Here is a 21800-nt window from a genome sequence, read left to right as displayed (position 1 = left end):
CAACTGCCAACTGAGATGAACCTAGCAGACAGGTTATCCCAAAAAGACCCAAATAACAGCGCCCCCATTCAGCAGGAAGCAGTTTGGAGAGAAAAAACTGCGCCCATGTTCCCATATATTGTTTATAAATGCTCTTTTACATTTAAAGGGGGAGATGATATAGATGTGAATAATTTGCATTGATATGAATCTTGGTTTACTGATATTAATTTAAGGTCAATTTTATTATATGTATATGTATTTCTGATATTGATTAAGGTATTGTGATTGTGTAGTTCACTTAAAAATGTAATGTATATAGGTTGTTAATAATTATCAATAATAGTCAAACTTGTAGTCATGTTAGTTAGATTTTCTAGATGTACATAGATATATTTTAGATAGGCATTCTTCATATCTTTCAAAGATTATAAAATATGGCATTTTAAGTGTTTTAATAACTTAAGGTTTTTCATGACAATGAGACACGTCTGCTCCTGGCAGCACCAATCTACTTCAAGAAGAAAGAAGATGGGCATCGAAGAGGCACCTTATGGAATTTGATAGCCATTTGGGCAAGAAACTGCTCTTGCCTGGACTATTGCATAAACTGGACACAAAGAACCCGCAGAGAGAGGACTGCTGAACTTGCCTAAAGGTGAGATGATCTTTCGGGGTTCCTGATTTATGAAAGAGTCTGCGAGACATTCTGCAGGACCTAGCAGATAGTGACTGAACTACCTTTGAAATTTCCTGCTTCATGGAAATGTGTGCTGGAAACTATGGGCCTTTAGGCCGAAGATGGACGCCCCAACGGTACAGAGAAACTTTGGGTGACTGTCAAGGCAGCGAGATGTCTCTGTCATTTCTAGAGTTTAGAAGTTGCTTATTTCTTGTTTGCTTAGGTAATATTATATCCTTCTGGAGTCTTTGATAGAGTTGAAGAATAGATAGATAGATATAGTTTTCTTTAGTTATGATAAAGATAAAATAGATGTAAATATTGTAACTGTAATTCTTACTTGATAACTGTTTTGCTATATGTAATTTTGCTATGTTAGAGCCTTTCCTTTTTGTTTAAACAGAAAAAGGGGAAATGATGGAGGAAGGTCATTGGCTAATAAAGAAACTGTCTTGGCCCATCTGATAGGGCAGAATTTAGATAGGTGGAGTAAACAGAATAGAATGCTGGGAGGAAGAGGAAGTGAGCTCAGACTCGACAGCTCTGCTCTCTGGAGCAGACGCCATGCTCCCCTCTCCCCGGCAGACGCGATAAAGCTCCAACCCAGGATGGACGTAGGCTAGAATCTTCCCGGTAAGCGCTCCTTGGGGTGCTACACACATGAATAGAAATGGGCCAAGCAGTGTTTAAAAGAATACAGTTTCCGTGTAATTATTTCTGGTGTAAAGCTAGCCGTGCAGGAGCCAGGCAGGACGAAAAGCAGGCCCGCAGCTCACACTACAGCCACCAAAGAACTGAGGCCCACACAGACATGTGCTGTTGCCAATTCAAAGCTCAACAGTAACCGCAGTGTGAGATAGTGTTCATGAAGCTTGACCCTTGGCCACTTGGGCTGACGCTAAGTTGGGTCACACTCACAGCCACTAAGACCCATGTCCCATGGTGATCCAGGATTAAACAGGCACCCATCCCTACATACAAGTCTCTGCCTGTTGCCAGGGCAATATCCAAGCCCTGCCTTGCTAGGTATCAAGGTGAGACTGTAAGTCTATGTAGCTTAGAACAATCTCAAATTTGAAGTGTCCTGCTCCTGCCTCCTGACTGTAGGACTTACAGTGGTGCATCGCCATGCATGCACACAGAATTTCAAGAAGCCAGCTTTCTCCTAATTCAACCTCCTTCTCAAATCCTTCCAACAGTCTTCCTTCAGAATAAAAGCAAAGCCCTCGGTAAGCTGACGCCAGCTCCCACAACTCTCTCCCCTGCCCACTGCATCTCTGCTGTACATGAATCCTCACACTCTTTACTTTTCATTAGTTTGGACGTGCAGATTTAATGATAATTAATAAACCACCGGTAACTACATTTATTTCCATACTGAACAAAGCTGCATCCTCTAAGATCACGACTAAGCCCTAAGATGGAAACAGGAGCCTATTACTTATTAAAATGTGGAAAATTACAAATGCTGACATGAGAGATTAACATATTTTTGACTCTGTTAAAGTTTACACATCTGTCCCAACTTAGGATTTAATGGAAAGCAGATGTTTTTGGAGTTATGGTCAGAAGAATATATAATTTGGGACAAGCATTAAATTCAAGTAACATCAGACAATATTATACCAACAGGAAGATATACAAAGCTACTGAAAGGAAAAGAAACACTACAAAATACAGCATCTCTATTTTAGTTCCCTGATGAAATACAAAGCCTCCTGGCCTGTGGAATCATAACTGCAAACTCCGCATTTTAGTCATGAAAGTTCCCACTTAACCTGCCTCATCATGGTCCAAAAACTTGGCAAGAAAAAAAAGCATTAAAATTATTTCAGGACTGGGGTGTGTAGGTACAGTGTATGTGCAGCATGCCAAAGCCTAGGGTTCAGTTCCCAGCACCAAAAATCATAATTTAAAAGCGCATGCCCTCCTAATTATTATTTCATCAGCATAAAACCACATTATTAATACCAGTATATAACTAGCAAAATTTTTAAGTTAATCTTCTACAATTCCAAAGGCTATACAATGTGTCTACTCAAAATAACACATCTGTCAGGTCTAATTGTCCCTTCTTGCTGAGCAGTGGTAGCGCACACCTTTAATCCCAGCACTTAGGAGGCAGAGGCAGGCAGATGTGAGCTCAAGGCCAGCCTGGTCTACAAGAGCTAGTTCCAGAACAGGCCCCAAAGCTACAGAGAAACCCTGTCTCAAAAGACCAAAGAATTGCCCCTTCTTTCTGGATTTCAAATTCAGTTCTATGTATGTAATTACGATTCTTTCAAAAATTTAAACACAACTATGGTGCATGTTTTTAAGTACAATGTGATATTTCAAAGCACAAATACAACATGTAACAGTCAATTCTGAGTAATTGACACAATTTACCAAATCAAATGTGGATTATCTTTGTTTCAGGAATAAGATCTAAATTATATTTGCCGACACAGTTTTGTTTCTAAGGTAATATAACAAATATGATCAATAGATTTTTATAGCCAGCTAGATTCAACACTTAGTATTAATGAATAGTATTTTGAATATCCTCATGGGATGTTTTAAAAATGTTAATCTTTCTTGGGGTTAAAAAGATAGCTCAGAAAGAAAGCAATGACTGTTCTTCCAGAGGACCTGGAATTCCTAGCATGACATGGTAGCTCACAAGCATGTATAACTCCCATTCCAGGGGATCTGATGCCCTCATCTGGCCTCTAGTAAGCACTAGGCAGGCACATGGTGTGCAGACATACATGTAAGGCACACACCATACACCTAAGATAGAAAAAGAAGTTGAAAATCTCCTTCTCTTTACTGATACTCACTTCTCTTTCCGCTTTCTCATTTTCATACTGGCACAGTCTCTCTTTGAAGTGACTGCACTCGCTGACTAGCTCCTTGTTTCTGTCTTCCAGCATTAGCCTGTGCTTCTGGCCCTCCGCTTGGAGTCTGCCTAGCATATCATGGAACTGGTCTTGGATATTAACTATCGTCTTGTCTTTGCTGTCGGCTTTGTTGGAAGCATCGTCCAGCTGCTGTCGGAGCAGCATGTTCTCGCTCTGCAGCTGAGACAGCCGCTCCTCTATGGATTCTTGCTTTCCCATGTATTTGTTCACCTTCCCTTGCTCATCTTGGTACAGATGCTCAACCTCCTTCATCTGGCACTGTGTCTGGTTGAGGTCTCTTTGTACATGCTTCAAAGCCAAAGTCTTTTCTCTAAGCGCATCTTTTGTATGATGAAACTCAATTTCTAGGCTATTCAACTTTTTCTCAGTTTTAGAAAGCTGTTGGGAGAGAATCTCATTGTTATCTCTGAGGTTAGACAGATCAAAGTTCATCTTGTCTTGCAAACGAAGCCACTCATCTCTTGCCCTCTGGAAAGCAATTTCTAGGTCTCTTTTCGAGGCCTGAATTTCAGCATGGTCGTGCATAGCAGAAGCCAGTCTAGAGCGGAATGATTCAACGTCTGTTTCCAGTCTTTCTTTATTTTGTTTTTCATTCTCCAGCTTAGAACTCAGCATTGTATTCTCAGTCTTAAGATTATTAAGCTGCCCGTTATACTGGAATATTGTTTTTGTAAATGTTTCTTCGTTTAGCTTTATTGTTCTTTGAAGCTTATCACTCTTCTCATTTGCAGTCTTAATATCCTCAAGATACTTCTTTTCCTTTTCCTGGTTATGGCTTTTTACTGTGTCCATCTCCAGTCTTAGCATGGCAATTTCATCCTGCAACCTCTGGTTTTTATGCAACAGATCTTTTTCTTTTTCATGACTGACAGAAACCTAGGAAAGGAAACAAACATTTAGCTCTCACAATTCCTTATAGAATTCAGGAATAGCACGCGAAGTCTACAATCTAAGAACTGAAATACACACATGCAACTAAAAGCATCTAATTTCTGAGCTTAGAGAAGCCTAAGTTCCCCAAAGTTCATAAATGTAACTGAAGACAATGACTTTATGAAATTAAGGGAGAAACGATACTTTCTGAGAAACTCAGCACTGGGAAAGCCGTTCTCTGGAGGACAACAAACTTAAGGCACAAAACAAGATTATTAAATTGGCTCACATTTCACATTAGGAGATGCCTTAATGCAAGTGTCAATGCCAGGGTGTGTGGCAACTCACTGGCAGTCCCAGCACCTAGGAAGCAGAGAAGGGAGATCCTGGGGGCAAGCTGGACTAGCCAAGACAGTTCTGTGAGAGGGCCTGCATCAACACCTGAAAGGCAGTGATCAAAAAGCCACCTAGCATCAACCTCCGGCCTCAGTATGCATGCACATACATGTGCTCCCAAACAGATATGAACACATGGTTACATTATGCGTGCACGTGCGCACACATACACACACAAATTAGGCTTACACTTTAATATCTAACATATACAACTGGTCCAAAGTAAGTTTTGAGTCTGTTGTAGCAACTACATTTGTTGATAAATGCTTAAAAATAAGCATCATACAAATAAGTATGCTTGCACAAGGGTGAACTAGTCACCACCATTCTGAAAAGGGAAGACTGAAAATGTAACAAGCTGCAGAATTCTCAGGTCCCCTTAGCCGGCTGCTAGTGCTCCTTCACCAAAGCACTGGCTCCATATGTTAAACAGTGGGGCAATGTTTCTGCCATCTACCCCTAAAACAAATATATTATGTATACATACATATGGTTCAAAATCCTCTATAATTCCCACAGTGCGTAAGGTTGGCTCTGAAAATATGTAAGTATATAAATACACACATATTTAGAAAACTAAAGAACGCACCTCGGAAGTCATTCTCTTCTGTGCCATTTCGATCTCCTTTTGCTTGCAAAGGTGATTTGCAAGAATCCCATCTTGTAACATTCTGGCATTCTGTTCTTGGGAAAGCTGCCTCTGAATCTCATTCCGCTCCTCTAGAACCTAGAGACACATTCATGAAGTTTTCAGTCTCATACTATTGTACTGCTGTGGACAGGGCATCCAAAAGCTCAGTTAAGAGTAGAACAATGGAAACAAACTGGAAGCAGCCTATGAAAACAAGTGATTCTATTCCATATAAAACACAGTATAATATGTACTGCATATTATAGTTAAATTGCTTAAAAAACAAACAGTTCTTACAGGCAGAAAGAGTATTGCAAACTAGTTTGTTACAAACAGCCAGTTTTAACACAGTTTCAAAGACAGCCTGCATTTTGAAGAGGGCTAGACTAGCACTTATTTTCCATGGTAAACTTATCTTCCATTACCTCACCTAGAAAGGACATCTGTAGTACCTATTAGTTTCCAAGAGTCATAAATAATTGCCACTATCTGTATTAAAATTTATTCTTAGCATGAGGCACCACTGGTCAACAATGGATTGAATATATCCTGGCGACCCCACACAATTACATCAACTAGGGATGAGGCTGATCTCTGACATGATCATGAAGTTTGCACTATAATAATGAAACCAATAGATATTTTCATCAATGAGACATGGAGATATATATGTGGTATGTGCATATATAAATATAATAATATGTAATTAAAGTGACATTAAAAGTACAACAAATAAAGGTAGGATTAAGGAATTTTTATCAGTCAGGAACACCTTACTCCTAGCACTTGGGAGACAGAGGCAGGCGGATTTCTGAACTCAAGGACAGCCTGGTCTACAGAGTAAGGCCAGGATAGCTGAGGTTATGCAGAGAAACCCTATTTCAACCCTGACCCCCCTTCAAAACAAACAAACAAAAACAAACAAACAAAACTAACCAAACCAAAAAATCCCCCAAAGAAATTTTTCTAGAATATTAACGTACCTGGTTCAAATGATTTCTTACTGTCTTCAGCTCCATATCCAGTGTTCTGAGAGAGACTTCAAGCTGCTGCTTCCCCTCAACCTCGCTCTGATATTGCTCATCTTTTCTCCTAAGCTGCTCCATAGTTTTCTCAGAAAGCAGATCTGCACTTCTCCGCTTCTCTTCCTCTTGCTTCAGTGCAAATCTGAAATTAAATGTGCTTATCATAAAACTAATCTGTTTATAGAAAATGACGTTGACTTTGTGACCTGGACCTCACGATGGTTACGTGGTGTCCTAATAAAATCTGTTGTTAAATAATTGTTTCTCTTTTTGACTCCTGAGTTTAATTCCTCACTTCAGTCTCTTCTAAAGGCCATATGCTCTTGATAACAAGGATGAATAAAAACTTTAACTGGCAAATTTACAGATATCTGGTAAATATTATTGAAAAGAAAATTTAAAATTATTCAGTAAAGTTACAGGTTAATAATTATCTTTTGTAGGGATAGCGAGATGTCTCAGTAGTTAGAGCACTGGCTGCTCCTCAGTTTCCAGCACCCACATGGTGGCTCACAACCATTTATAGCAACAGTTCTAGGGGTTCTGATGCCCTTCTCTGCCCTCAGCAGGCACTGCACACATGCAGTACACACACATACATGTGGACAAAACTCCCATATACATAAAATAAAGTTAAGTAAATTAAAAAAAATTGAACTACTTGGGGAGCAAGTGCACATTCTGTAGTGGATTGAGACTTCATGAGAACTGGGCCTTGAAGGCCCACATGGCTGTGGGCTCTTGTCCAGCAGGAGGGTATTCACATAGGTGCTGAGTCAGACAGCAGTTATGTTGACTGGGGTAGCAGAGATGTGGCCTTGGGAAGTTGGGAGGGTCCTAATATGTGGTGATTTGATTCCAGTGGGCGGGGCTGTCCCTCTCATCTGGGGGGGGGGAGGTGATTAGCACAGGTCATGATATGACAGGCTTAAGTAAGGTATGAGGGACCTTAAACAAGATGCTGGGGGAAATGTCTGTGGTGCAAAGAGATGCTCCCCACAGGTCTTCAGATGAGAACACTGGACAAAGCGGGAGAAAGCGGCACTCAGCCTCATGCGGCAGAGATGGGGTGCTGAAGAGCAAGGTAAGTGCGGACTCTACTTGCAAGCAAGAGCTGCAAAGGGATCCTGGTTGGCCAGCTCTGAGAGCCAGGGGCACAGTGGGCAACCTTCCTACAGAGCAAGCAGGAAGTACGGAGATCTTTAGATGAGGGAGGCGGATGCCAGGGATGGAGGGCTTGGGATCAACTTACTAAGCAAGAGGTAAAGTCCAGCAAAGCAACAGGTGGGAGCCCCAGAAGGGTGGGTTTATAGCACAAAAGTAAGGAGAAGATGAAAACTGAAAGGAAATTAGAACTCTGTCTGCAATGCGGGTGGCCGTAGTCCTGGGAGGTGGGGCTGTGATATCCCAAAGAGCAGAACAGGCCTTACTGGTCGTGATTCAGGCACAGGTCCAGTCTGAAGGTCTCGGGGAGGGAGGGAGGAAGGTGGCCTTTATTAGCAGCATGTATGGAGGGAGTCCTGGAAGGGGGAGGAGTCTGAGGTGACCAAGGGATGGTAAAAGGAGAACCATCAATAGTGATGTATAGGGCATGGATCCTGGGGAGGCAGTGGGGTTGGGGCACCCAGAAGAGGAAGGAAGATCCTTTCTGGAAATGTATGTGGAGGGGATTCTGGGAGGGCTGAGTGTTTGGAGTGGCTGAGGCAAGGATAATAAACCTATGCTGGCACCTTGTGGGGCAGTGGGGAGACCTGAGAAGGTGGTAGGGGCTTAGGTGACCATTTGTATAGCAGGCCCTAGGGAAATTACAGGGATCTGGGGAAGTTATGGGAGAAGGAGGGCAGGCTCTGAAGGCGATGCCTGTGGTGTTGGTCCTGGGAAGGCAGCAGGGTTGGAATAGCTGAGGGAGAAGCTCAACCAGATAACCCTTATTCCCGATACACACTGTCAACAAAGTAGCTATATATAACAAACAACATATAAAAACCAGAAAGGACTTCCTGAGAAAGAAATTTGGGGAAAATGCCATTCACAATAGCTTAAAGCAGATACAACTTAGAACAAAAGTCGTCAACAGGTGAAAAGCATCTCTAGCAAAATGGCACCAGAGGGAGGTGCTACAAGGCACACACCTCATACTCAGGGACTGACAGAATCAATCCAGCAAAAACTGCCAAGAGCTATCTACAGATTAAATGCAATCTTCACGACATCTAACGACACATTCGTCCTCCTTCCCTCCCTCTCCCTGTAATTTCTATGAAGTATTACACAGAAATCACATGGTTGTGTGATGAGCATGAAGACCAGGCTGGTCTCGAACTCACAGAGATCCGCCTGCCTCTGCCTCCCGAGTGCTGGGATTAAAGGCGTGCGCCACCACCGCCCGGCTTTAAGACTTATTTTATCAGCTGGGCGGTGGTGCACACCAGCAGCTGGGAGGCAGAGACGGGTAGATCTCTGTGAGTTTGAGATCAGTCTGGTCTACACAGTGAGTTCCAGGACAAACCAGGCAATACAGAGAAACCCTGTCTTAAAAAAAAGAAAAAGAAAAAAAAAGTTATCTGATCAATAAATAAAGATGTTTTGTTTTTTTATGGCTGTTTTTATGTAGCCACTAAAATATGATTTCAGGGGGCTGGAGAGATGGCTCAGTGGTTAAGAGCACTAACTGCTCTTCCAGAGGTCCTGAGTTCAATTCCCAGCAACCACATGGTAGCTCACAGCCATCTATAATGAGACCCGGCGCCCCCTTCTGGCCTGCGGGCATACACGGAAGGAATGCTGTACACATAATAAATAAATAAATCTTTAAAAAAAATGATTTTAGTGGAATCTATGGTAGAATATCTATTTAATTCTTAGAATAATTCATAGTTAAATTCATTATATTATTTGCAAGAATTTCACATTTCAAAAGACTTAAGAAATTTTCTCTCTTGTAAACTCCATGACATGCAACAAAGGCCAACATTCAAGTATATCTCTGTATCATAAACAGTGAAAACATTTATTTAAAGCTAGGCTATCACGGCTGGGTAAATGGCTCAGTGGGTAACGGAGCCTACTCTAAGCCCAACTACTTGAGCTGGATCTTGGGGACCTGATGGAGGAAGGTCATTGGTTAAATAATAAAGAAACTGCTTGGCCCTCATAGGTTAGAACATAGGTGGGTGGAGTAAACAGAACAGAATGCTTGGAGGAAGAGGAAGTGAGCTCAGACTCGATAGCTCTCCTCTCTGGGGCAGACGCGATGAAGCAAGCCGCCAGGTCAGACATGCTGAATCTTTCCTGGTAAGACTGGTGCTACACAGATTATTAGAGATGGGTTGATCGGGATATGAGAAGTAGCCAGTAAGGGCTAGAGCTAATGGGCCAAGCAGTGTATAAAAGAATACAGTTTGTGTGTTGTTATTTTGGGGCATAAGCTAGCCAGGCGACCAGGAGCTGGGGCGGCAGGAACACAGCCCGCAGCTCCTATTACAGGGACCCACATGATGGAAGGAGACTGACTTTCCCAAGTCAGCACCCAACTTCAACACACATGCCAAGGCATGTGCTCAATATGAGCACACTCGCATAGAGTGAACGTCACAGGACATTGAACACTGATGAATGACATAAACCAAGACGGCACACCTCAGACTGGAGAGCTCCTGCTCCCATTCCGCCTTTTCATGCTCTAGCAGTGATCTTACTTCTTTTGTTTCTGATACTTCCTTCTGCAATTCCTTAAATTTATTTTCCATTCTTTTAAGTTTTCCTGTAAGTAGTTCACAATGGCTTCTTTTAAATTCTATTAATCTTTTATAGGAATAAACTGCATCCCGGATTTTCAGAAGACTAACAATATCTGAAGGGGGGGGGAGAAGAGACAAATAAAATGAGTGAGCATATTAAAAGACTGCATTTCTATGCTCTTTTGCTTATACACGGATGGAATATACAGTAGGTGCCGACAGTGTGAAAAACATCACATAAGCTCTGCAGATAACAAAAAGAAAATATGGAATTATACATCTGGAGTTTTTTTCATATGAAACTGGATAAAAGTGGAGATCTTCATGTTAAGCAAATAAGCTAAACTCAGTCAAATGTTCCATGTTAGATTTAAAAAATAGAAAGCACAAAGCATTTAATGAGTCTCTGTGTCTACTTTTAGCCAAGTTGAGGTAACAGCTATGGAGCCATGTTTTCACTTAAAACAACCCAGATGAACACAGTTAAAGTATCTCAAATAATAATTCTCAGGACAATGATCCTGAGCAGACAGGGAGTAAATGGATTCCACGAATGTCCCAGGTGTCTGACTCTCACCATCCTAGGAGAAAGAACTGAGGCAGAGCTCCCTAGACTTCAGCGTCTGAGAAGCCAAGACAGCGTAAGAGTACAGGACAGAGCAGAGAGGAAACAGCACCGCAGAGGAACACCCTGCAGGTCTGTGGAGGGCCCCTGGAATACTTCACCAAGCACTGAACAAGGGACGTATAGGAAGAAACTACATGAACCAAGGATAAAACACCTGAAAAGGTTACATGAAATCTCATCGTTGCTCCCACAGGACCCAGAAGAATATCTACTCTGCTTAGTCAGACTGGACAAACACGAGATGATGGATACAGATCAGAAAGGAGTTCATCATAGCAAAGGAAAATAAGCACATAGAAAATGTTCAGCATTTATCAGCAGTGTAAGGCACTTTAAGACCATGATGATATATAGATCACACACCTATAAGAATAACTAAGACTTAAAATACTGACAAGCAGTGTTTGTGAAGACAGAGCCCTGGATCTCTCCTATTCTGTGGACTGGAAAACAGAAGCATGGGAGAAGATCAGAGGTTTTTGTGACAGATTGGCTATCTTGATTACGGTGTTTATTAAGTATGTGTTTAATACACATGTTGACACTAACCAAATAGCCTTTATATATCAATATGCCTTGCTGACGCTGTGTAAGACAAAACAGTCTACTGCAAGAGCAAACTTCTAAGACAGCAACTAGGACACAGAAAAGGCAGGAGACAACTAAAAGATTGAGAAGCCTAACCTTGTAGCAAAGGGTTGATGTGATCAGGTCAAAATTTTTGCAACTACGCAATTACAGTTAGAGACAGACAGAGAGGGGGGTGGGGTGGAAAGGGTTTATCCACATCACTGTTCATCATCAAAGGAGTCAGGACAGGAACCCAAGCAGGGTAGAATCTTTGAGGAAAAGAACTGATGCAGAGTCCATGGAGGGGTGCTGCTTACTGGCTTGCTCCTCATGATTTGCTCAGCAGAATACTGGCCCAGGGTGGAACTACCCATAGTAATTTGGACCCTCCTGCATCAATCACTAATTAAGAAAAATGTCCTATAGGTTTGCCTATGGCCGAATCTTATAGAAGCAATTTCTCAATTGAGGCTCCCTCCTCTCCCATGACTCTAGCTTGTGTCAAGCTGACATATAACTAGCCTGCACACCAGGTAACCTCATCCAGTGACAGTAGGCACAGAAGAAAAGCAAGATCAACGGAAAGACTGGATGTGTCAGTCCTACGAAGCAAAGTCCAGTGAGCATGACTACAGTGCTTTGGCTGATGGTATAAATGAATGGCTCACATACTACTGTAACATGAAGTCTGTTTCTACATGCACAGCGGTGTGCTGGGTCAATGCGAAGCAAAGTGCATGTATTACCATGTGCAGGAAGGCTGCTCATTCATTCACACAAGCGTCATACCTCTACACTCCATCCTGAGATGCTCGATTTCACACAAAACACTCTCATAATCGGGGCACTGGAGCTCACAGTCCTCAGAGGCTGTTTCAGACAACTCATTCAAGTCATCGAGGTCGTCCACAGCGGCGACCTGCTTTTTGACCTACAAAATAAACACCATTTTAAACTGTTTCCCTAATATTTACATTATACATGAAATAATGCTTTATACAAGAAACAGTTCTTAAAAGAGCTGACAGTTGGCAGAAGGATGCCTTTATTTATGGCCACTCTTTCTTCCTTTTGAAGGCCAATGTCTTTCCATAACAAGATCCTTGATTTTTTCACTTTATCTTTCTTATCTTTTAACTTATATATCACTACCTTTCATAATTTATTTTAAAACAAAATACCAGTTTTTATTATTTTTACATTACCTTGTTATTTTTAATGGATGCTTTCTTTGTGGGCCTAAAATAAAAAACAAACCCATAAAAATCCTTTAAGACTAATAGTATGTGAAATACAAAGAATATCTAAGATTATTGACTTTTATACAAAGCCTCTACATTTGAAATTCATTTCTCCCACTAATAAAGTTTACAGGCTATTTAATATAAAACATTTTTCTATAAGGGAATTTGATTACAAACGGAGAGTAAAAATAATTATTAATATTGTAAGAAGGAATTAAAACATACACACACACACATAATTTTTATTTAGCTGAGGACGACCTTGAGCCTCCTCCCCTGATGACCAGTGCTGGGGATTTAAGTGTGTGCCACCAATGCCCACAGTGGGCTGCTGGCAATCAAATAAGGGTTTTGTCTATTCTAGGCAAGCACTCTACCAACAGCCAACTACCAACTCAAGACAGAAAGAATTAAACTTAGATCAAAGTTCTGGTTCTAAAAGTAAAGGAAAAACATGCTATTTACTTTTTTGATAGAAATATATAGAGACAGCTGAACCGAGCTCGTGGGAACTCACGAAATCGAGACTGACAGCTGTGGAGTCTGCATGGGACAGAACTGGGTTCTCTGCATGTGGAAGACAGTTGTGTAGCTTGGTCTACCTAAGGGGTGTCTATAGTATTGGGGCCAGGATCTATCCCTGGAGTGTGAACTGGCTTTTGGGAGCCCATTCCCTCTGGTGGGATGCCTTGTTCAGCCTTGATGCAGAGGGGAGGGGTTGGTTCCACTTCAACTTAATGTGCCAGGCTTTGTTGACTCCCCATGAGAGGCCTTACCCTTTGGGAGGAGTGGATGGGACATGGGCTGGGAGGGAAGAGGAGGTGGGAGGAAAAATGGGAGGGAGAACTCTGGTTGGAATGTAAGATGAATAAAATATAAATAAACAAACAAAAGAAAGAAACCCTTAGAGGAGAAAAAAGAAGAAGAAACTAGAAAAGTTTGTTTGGGGTTACTGAGTCATGAATACATACAGATTCCTTTGCTTATATATAAATTAATTATATGATGATTGTTTTTACAGTTAGAATAAGGGGGAGGAGAGAAAAGCTTTTTACATTTCTTTTTAGTACAGGTGTATGCATGTGCGTGTGTGTACACATATGTGTTAGGTCAGAGAACAACATGTATGAGCTGGTTCTCCCCATCAAATTCAGGTCCTCGGGCTTGGTGGCAAACACTCTCATCTAAAGCTACACTGCTGGCTCCCGTCTGCTGTTCCTGTACCTGCAGGAAAACAGCTCTGCGTTTACAGCCTATGTGGGAGTGCATCTCCAGTCCTCACATTAGGGAACCTTTTTTTGGTTTTGTTTTGTTCTAAAGATAAGGTCTAACTCTGTAGCCTAGGCAAGCCTGGAATCTAGTGAGTGGTCCAGGCTGGCCTTGAACTCATGATTAGCTAATTGCCTCAGTCTTCCTAGTGTTGAATTACCAGCATAACCCAGGAGCAAGCTATAGGTGTGAAGAAGAATCCTACCTATCTTCAAGTGTTTTTCAGTAATACAGTAGTAAATGAATCCACATTATCACTATACCTTTAGTTGTAATTATTAATAATTTCTGAATTTTATTTCTGAATCAAGTATTTTCTAAATAAAAAGACTTATACTGCAATAATTTTAGGAAATTGCTTTGTATGAAAATATAATTTGCATTACATTCAGGAAATACTGAGCGCACGATACATAAGACATTTGCTACAAGGAATTGTTTCCATACTTTTTTATTTTACTGAATTTCTATGCTAGTTTAACTTTCAGGACATCATTTTCATGTTTAATTCATATCGGTATATTCCATTTCCCAACTTATTTAGAGAAATCTTAACACCAGAATGAATCTTAAAAAAATTAACTAGAAATTGTGAGGACAATTAATAATAACTCTTCAGGGAAAATGTCGTTTAATACCTTAGATACACACCCAAATCGCACTGAGTAGGCATACACTTCTCTGCTGGTCCCGACATCATGCAAACATACTCTAAATGCCTCCTTTAAAGACGATTCGTAAACCACACATCTTCCTCCAGCCATTGCCTGCTTTTCTATTATCATTCCCAGCATAGAGATCTGAGGCGTGGTGACCCTTTACTGAAACCGCACTTGCCCTGCCTTCCCCTTTCAGCGACACTGATACAGGTTAGCTCTTTGTCTGGAGACTTCCACGCTGTGTTTTATTTCCACGACTGACTAGTCACAGCTAATGTTCCTTCACAGGGAATAAAGAGCTCCGACCTCACCTCGTTTCACTTTGGTCTGTGTCACTGAGACTGGAGCCATCCTGCAGGTGTAGTGGACCACCGGGTGGTGAGCCAGGCTTCTCAGTCATTGGCATCGTGACGGATTCTCTGGATACACACTTTTCATTTTCCTTTTTCTTCATTTCCTTCATAAGCAAGGGAGGACCTCTAAAACAATCCATTAAAAAAGCTGGTGTCTTACAAATAATTCTACTGACAAAGATTCAAGAAAAGTAATTTTGGGGAAATTCTGATTCTTTTCCACCTCAGTTTACTAAAAGCCAAAAAAAAAAAAAAAAAAAAAAAAAAGGTAATTAAATCCTAGCTAACAGCAAATGTATAAATATACATTAATGGTCCATGTGATGTATCGAGTTGCTATATGAGAAGTTTTATCTAAGGCTAAGAAAAGCTTTTCTGAAGAGGCCAAACTGAGCCTGTTCCCATCCTGGAAGTGTTTCCAGATAGGGCCTGCCCCTCCCAACTCCACAGGCCACCTGACTACACAGCCAGCTTCCAAAGATCTCCTCCCACAACGCCCACTACCCAGAGTTTATTCAAAGCACAGCAACCATACTTAGTGAGCCACACTAAAAGGAAACAGAAGAAAACCAGCAAGGTGGTGATGTTAGGATCAAGTATGCTCATGAAAATAGTAACCTGTTTTCAAGCCTGCAAGCCGTCAATAAAAGTTCCACAAAACAAAGCAAGCCTCAACTCTCTTACAGAAATAAACATAAAAAACCCAGACATGTGCCCCCCTCCAATCTACTAGTTCCAGAGCAACAAATACCAACGAGAGCGACTCAGATCATAGAGACAAAAAAAAAAAAAAAAAAAAAAAAAAAGATCATAACTGTGCTGAGACAACTCAGAGGGTCTGAACACACCCCAAGAAAACAACAAAAGCCAAGACCTGGAGGAATACAGATGTTAATCAAAGATATGAAAATGGAATTAACTATAGAGGTAGAATTGCTAGAGAAAAGCAGACTGAGGTGGTGCTGGAAACAAAACACTCAGTAAACCAAGCAAACTCCTCAGCGGAAAGGCTCTATGGAAGAATCAGGACTGGGTGACAAGGAGGAGAACCAGATCACTCAGTAAAGGTCAATCAGAAATTTAAAAAAAAAAAAAAAGGAATAGAGCATGTGTACACTTTGGGACACCATGAAAAGAACTAGCCTTCAAATTATTGGCATCTACAGAAGAAGGAAAATAATACTACAGTGAAGGTATAAAAGAAATCTCCCCAAATCTAGAGAAAGAGATGTCCATCCAAATACAAGAAGCCTACAGAACTTGAAATGAAACTCTCTACAACACACTACAGTCAAAACATTAAAAACACAATAAAAAAATCTGAGAGAAAGGTCAAGTCACATATAAAGGTTGGTCAATCGGAATAACCTGATGATTGACAGAACACGTAATACTTTTCTTTTTGAGAAGCATTTAGATTATCTCCAACTTTAAGAGATATTAAAATACATGTTCTTAAAATATACATACATGTAATATATTTACGTAAATATACAGAACATACATAACATAGCCTTAATGTACATTGTTAGTTACCTATCGTGTGTAACACAATATATAAATATACGTATGAATGCATGTGCGTTTGTAATCATATTCTCCTATTTCAGAGGATTTGACCCCAGAGTGAAGCTTCAGGCACTAGAAGGGTGCATGTCAAACTACGATACACACTGTTGAACCAACTGCAAAGTACTTATCATTCCACTTGTTAGCAGTCACGAGAATGCCTCCACTTTTGCCAATTCTAGCTATTTTTTAATAAAATATTAATTAATGTAAGTAGAAAAAACATTTTATGTTTTCTTGATAATCATGTAAGGGTGAATATGTATAATATATCCATAACATTATTTAATAGTGAACAGTAGTCCAAATTAGAACTGGTTTTGTAGAATAGTAACAACTACGTATACACCGCTAAATACTTGATGGAGGTGGGTCATCTTTCTATCTGTTGTTTCATTGGTTAAGTAATAAAGAAACTGCCTTGGCCCCTTTAATAGGACAGAAAATTAGGTAGGCGGAGTAGACAGAACAGAATGCTGGGAGAAAGAAGCCGAGTCAGGAGTCGCTATGATTCTCCCACTCCAGACAGACGCAGGTTAAGATCTTCCCTGGTAAGCCAGCTCGTGGAGCTACACAGAATATTAGAAATGGGTTAGATCAATATGTAAGAGCTAACCAATAAGAGGCTGGAACTAATGGGCCGGGCAGTGTTTAAAAGAATACAGTTTCCATGTAATTATTTCGGGTATAAAGCTAGCCGGGTGGCAGGACGCAGCCCTGCCGCTCACATTACAACAAATACTGCATAACCTTACCTATCATGTTCTTTATCTCCCTTCACAGGGAACTGCTGGTCATCAGCTTTTCCACTCTGTTGATTTACTCCATTCTCAACACTGTCAGCAGCACCGCTGTACAGACTTCCTGATAATTTTGCTTCGTTATTTTTGTATTTTCTTTTTTCTTCAACCTTTAAAGAAAAGTTGGGAGTCAGGATAACTTACTTTTCAAAAGACTTTTTCTGTGAGGGCACTGAAGAAATGGCTCCATGGCTAAGAGTACTGAATTGGTTCCCAGCACTCACACGGCAGCTGACAACTATCCCCAGGGATCCAGCGTCCTCCTCTGCTTTCTACAGGCACCAAGCATACCCACAGCGCGCGCACATGCTAACACACACACACACACACACACACACACACACACACATGGTCAGACACACCCACATGCAAAATAAAATAAAAACCATTACTCAATGGAAGAGGAATTATTCTTTTTAAAAGTCCCTAGTTTTCACTGATTTTTACCACTTGATAGTTTAGTCATGACTTAGATTTGACACTGGAGACCTGTGTTTTGTATATTGAGAAAGAGGGATGATATGCAAAATTTTATTCTCAGGAGTTCTTCTTTAAGTATGTAGATTTTTTAAAAAAAGAACCTTATTTTTAAATACTGAGTATACAAAAAGAAAAACTAGAAAACAATTGAAATTTTCACTGGTAAAAATGTTTTTAGCTATCTCTAAATCACTAGGCTGTAACTAAGAAGAACAACCAATTTACCTCACTCTAAAGCAGGATGCTCTGAAGCAGCCGACTGAACGTGTCTACTGTTTGTCTGCTCTATACTTCCGTGCTACCCTTACGAAAAACAAGTTAGAGGGGTTTTGTTTCGGTATCCCAAGGCTTACCCCATCATCCATTAAAGAGTACATCACTAAGTGGGGAGGAGGCACACTACTAAGTGCCAAAGTCAATAAATAGCAATTGGACAGAAGAGCAACACCAATTTCCACTATAAACTACGACGGTGTATTCATTGCTATTAAGTCCAGTTCTAATTGTCTCTGTTCGATAAACACGGTGGACGAAATCATTTAGAATATCTACCAGTTTCTAACAATGAAATAAAGTTTGAAAGTTAATGCATTTACCCCAATACCGCAGGCCTCACTCCAGTATGAACTCTCTTAAGAGGCGAATGAGGTTGTTTAATATGCTGGATGGAGAATAGTTTACCTGAGGCACTGAGGGCGGAGTGAAGGATGCATGCATGTGAACACATCTGTGTGTGCATGAGTGTGGACATGTGTGGGGGTCCTGAGGCCAGACGGAAATGTTGGTGTCTGCTCTAACACTCTGCCTTACTCTACTGACACACTGCCTTTTACTGAAGCGGAAGCTTTTCATTTTGGTGCTGGCTACTGAGCTCCCAGAATCAGCTCTCACTGCCCCAGTGCTGGGGTTACCAACACACATGCCCATGTTAGACGTTTTGTACATGAGTGCTGGGGATTTGAACTCAGGTCTACAGATTCTTATACAGTGAGCACTCCTATCCAAGAAGAATCTCCCTAGCCCTATTTTAAATTTGATAACTAGTTATAATGTTTTTAAAATGAAGTATTAGGGGATGGAGAAATGGTTCAGTGGTTAAGAGCACATACTCTTGCAGAAGACTGAATTTGGATCTCAGAACACTGTTAAGCTAATACCTACTTGTAATTCCAGCTCCAAGGGATCCTATACCCTCTTCTGCCCTCTGCAGGCACCTGCACACATATGCACTTGCCCCTACCCACCACATAATAAAAAATTTTTAAATTAAATATTAAATTATAATATACTAAGCCTAAAAGGCTAGTCTGAATGATACTCATCCAACATGCCGTACCACAGAGTCATGAGCAGTGAAATCCAGGACTAACTTTCACGTACCTTTCGCTGGCTGTCTTCACTGCCACCAAGCCTTTTCTGCTCTTCTAAGTCTGGTTCTGCAGACAAAGGAATATTCAGATAAAGTAAACTTAGCTAGATAAAGTCTTTATAAACATAGGAAAATAAATAAAAATTTGTTTTTTCATCTAAGAGTTTAAGTTTAATCATTAGCTACAAAGCTAAATATTTACGACCTTAGGAAATACTTTCAATTACCCAAAACTTCAACAAACCATTCAGAGACACTACCTGGAACCAAATTCACTGCATATAAAAATCTCAAGGATTCATGCACAAACTCTCTCAACATAAATACATCCTGGGGAGAGGCACTAAAAATACCAGAGAAGCATAGCCTCACAGTGCACACCATTATATCTCTGCCTTCGGGAACCACTGCCACTTCTCACACCTCTACTGCTCAACGCTGCCACACCTGCGGCGTTTCCAGCACTGTGCTGATGGGGTGCTGTTATAACAAGACTCGAGTCCACTCTGTGAAGCTCCAAGTGTCTGCATGCACGTACACACATACATACACACACACACACACACACACACACACACACACACACACACACAAGAGGCACAATGTGCCCATTTACAATCTGACTGATTTAAGATCATCAATATGATACTGCCAAGGTAAAATGATTTAAAGTACAAACACTGCTGCTGTTAAGAAACAAAGCTTGATTCTCAGCAAGCATCAGCATCTTCGAAAGCATATTTTTCAGAAGACAGCAACTCGCGAGGCTGCCGAGGTCAGTCCCAAGCTCCAGGGTTCAAGTGATCCTCACTACAGCTTCCTGAGATGTTAGGTCCACAGGTATGCAGCACTGTGTCCAACTCTCCAGCAAGCATTTTCAAAGTTTGGGAGGCTAAAAGCAAAAAAACCTTACAATCTCATAATTAAGCTTTATGAATCCCCAGAAAGTGTCAGGATTCTGAACCGTAAACAAATTTCTGAAATATTACAGTAAGGACATCTGAGTTGAAGCTTGCATTTAAAAAAAAAAATCCTTTTTACAGCCTGGTATTGGCATAAGAACAGACAGGAGGACCAATGGAACCAAATAGAAGACCCGGATATCAATCCACACATCTTCGAACACCTGATCTTTGATAAAGAAGCAAAAAATATCAAATGGAAAAAAGAAAGCATATTTAACAAGTGGTGCTGGCATAACTGGATATCAACATGTAGAATGAAAATAGACCCATATCTATCACCATGCACAAAACTCAAGTCCAAATGGATCAAAGGCCAGCCACACTGAACCTTATAGAAGAGAAAGTGGGAAGTACACTTCAATACATTGGCACAGGGAACCACTTCCTAAATATATCCCAGCAGCATAGACACTGAGAGAAACAATAAATGAGAACCCCTGAAACTGACAAGCTTCTGTACAGCAAAGGACACGGTCAATAAGACAAAATGACAGCCTACAGAATGGGAAAAGATCTTCACTAACCCCACATAAGACAGAGGTCTGATCTCCAAAATATACAAAGAACTCAAGAAATTGGACACCAAAAGATCACATAATCCAATAAAAAAATATGGAGTACAGACCTAAACAGAGAAAGAGGAATCTAAAATGGCTGAAATACACTTAAGGAAATGTTCAACATCCTTAGTCATCAGAGAAATGCAAATCAAAACAACTCTGAGACTCCATCTTACACCTGTAAGAATGGCCAAGATCAAAAACACTGATGACAACTTATGCTGGAGAGGTTGTGGGGAAAAGGGAACACTCCTGCACTGCTGGTGGGAATGCAAGCTGGTACAACCTCTTTGGATGTCAGCGTGGTGATTTCTCAGAAAATTAGGAAACAACCTTCCTCAAGACCCAGTAATACCACTTTTGGAGATATATATATATCCAAAGGATGCTCAATCGTGCCACAAGGACATGTGCTCAACTATGTTCATAGCAGCTTTGTCTGTCACAGGCAGAACCTGGAAACAACCTAAATGCCCCTCAACTGAAGAATAGATAAGGAAAATGGAGTACTACACAGCAGAAAAAAATAATGACAGCTTGAATTTTGCAGGAAAATGGATGGAGCTATAAAACATTATTTTGAGTGAGGTAACCCAGACATAGAAAGACAATTATCACATGTACTCACTCAGGTGGTTTTTAAACATAAAGCAAAGAAAGCCAGCCTACAAACCACAATCCCAGAGAACTTAGACAATGATACGGACACTAAGAGAGACTTACATAGACCTAATCTACATGGGAAGTAGAAAGTAGAAAAAGACAAGATCTCCTGAGTAAATTGGGAGCATGGGGACCTTGAAGGAGGGTTGAAGGGGGGGTGGGAGAGGCAGGGAGGGGAGTAGAGAAAAATGTAGAGCTCAATAAATATCAATAAAAAAGACTTAAAGTTATTTTCAAACAAAAAATCCTTTTTATTCTTGTAAGTACACTTAAAAACAGATAGTGACAATTATGGAGATAAAAGAAAGGAGCCACCGCCACAGCATCTGAGAAGCAAGGAGTCAAGTGCAACTGCTACCAGCTTTTGAGCAGTGGTTCTCATCCTAGGGTGGAGACCCTCTGGTTTTAGGAGTCTCAGATCAGATATCCTGCATTATCAGAT

At 40.8% G+C, this 21800-nt stretch overlaps 1 protein-coding gene across 2 annotated transcripts in view; it reads right to left on the bottom strand.

Annotated features, from left to right (window-relative positions):
• The window catches only part of LOC130877791 (ankyrin repeat domain-containing protein 26-like), a 77397-nt gene that overhangs the window by 23829 nt on the left and 31768 nt on the right, over positions 1-21800 (bottom strand). For both annotated transcript variants that reach the window (XM_057775378.1, XM_057775368.1), the window contains exons 16-24: positions 19182-19237; positions 17277-17431; positions 14911-15078; positions 12633-12666; positions 12217-12358; positions 10129-10342; positions 6448-6631; positions 5423-5560; positions 3484-4440 (exon numbers count right to left, since the gene is read on the bottom strand). In XM_057775378.1, coding sequence (XP_057631361.1) covers positions 3484-4440; positions 5423-5560; positions 6448-6631; positions 10129-10342; positions 12217-12358; positions 12633-12666; positions 14911-15078; positions 17277-17431; positions 19182-19237 — 2048 coding nt within the window. The remainder of the gene's footprint in view (positions 1-3483; positions 4441-5422; positions 5561-6447; positions 6632-10128; positions 10343-12216; positions 12359-12632; positions 12667-14910; positions 15079-17276; positions 17432-19181; positions 19238-21800) is intronic.

The sequence above is a fragment of the Chionomys nivalis genome, chromosome 1, assembly GCF_950005125.1.
Source record: "Chionomys nivalis chromosome 1, mChiNiv1.1, whole genome shotgun sequence".
NCBI lineage: Eukaryota > Metazoa > Chordata > Mammalia > Rodentia > Cricetidae > Chionomys > Chionomys nivalis.
The sequence above is the reverse complement of the archived record's forward strand: the minus strand, read 5'-3'. Positions and strand labels throughout refer to the sequence as shown.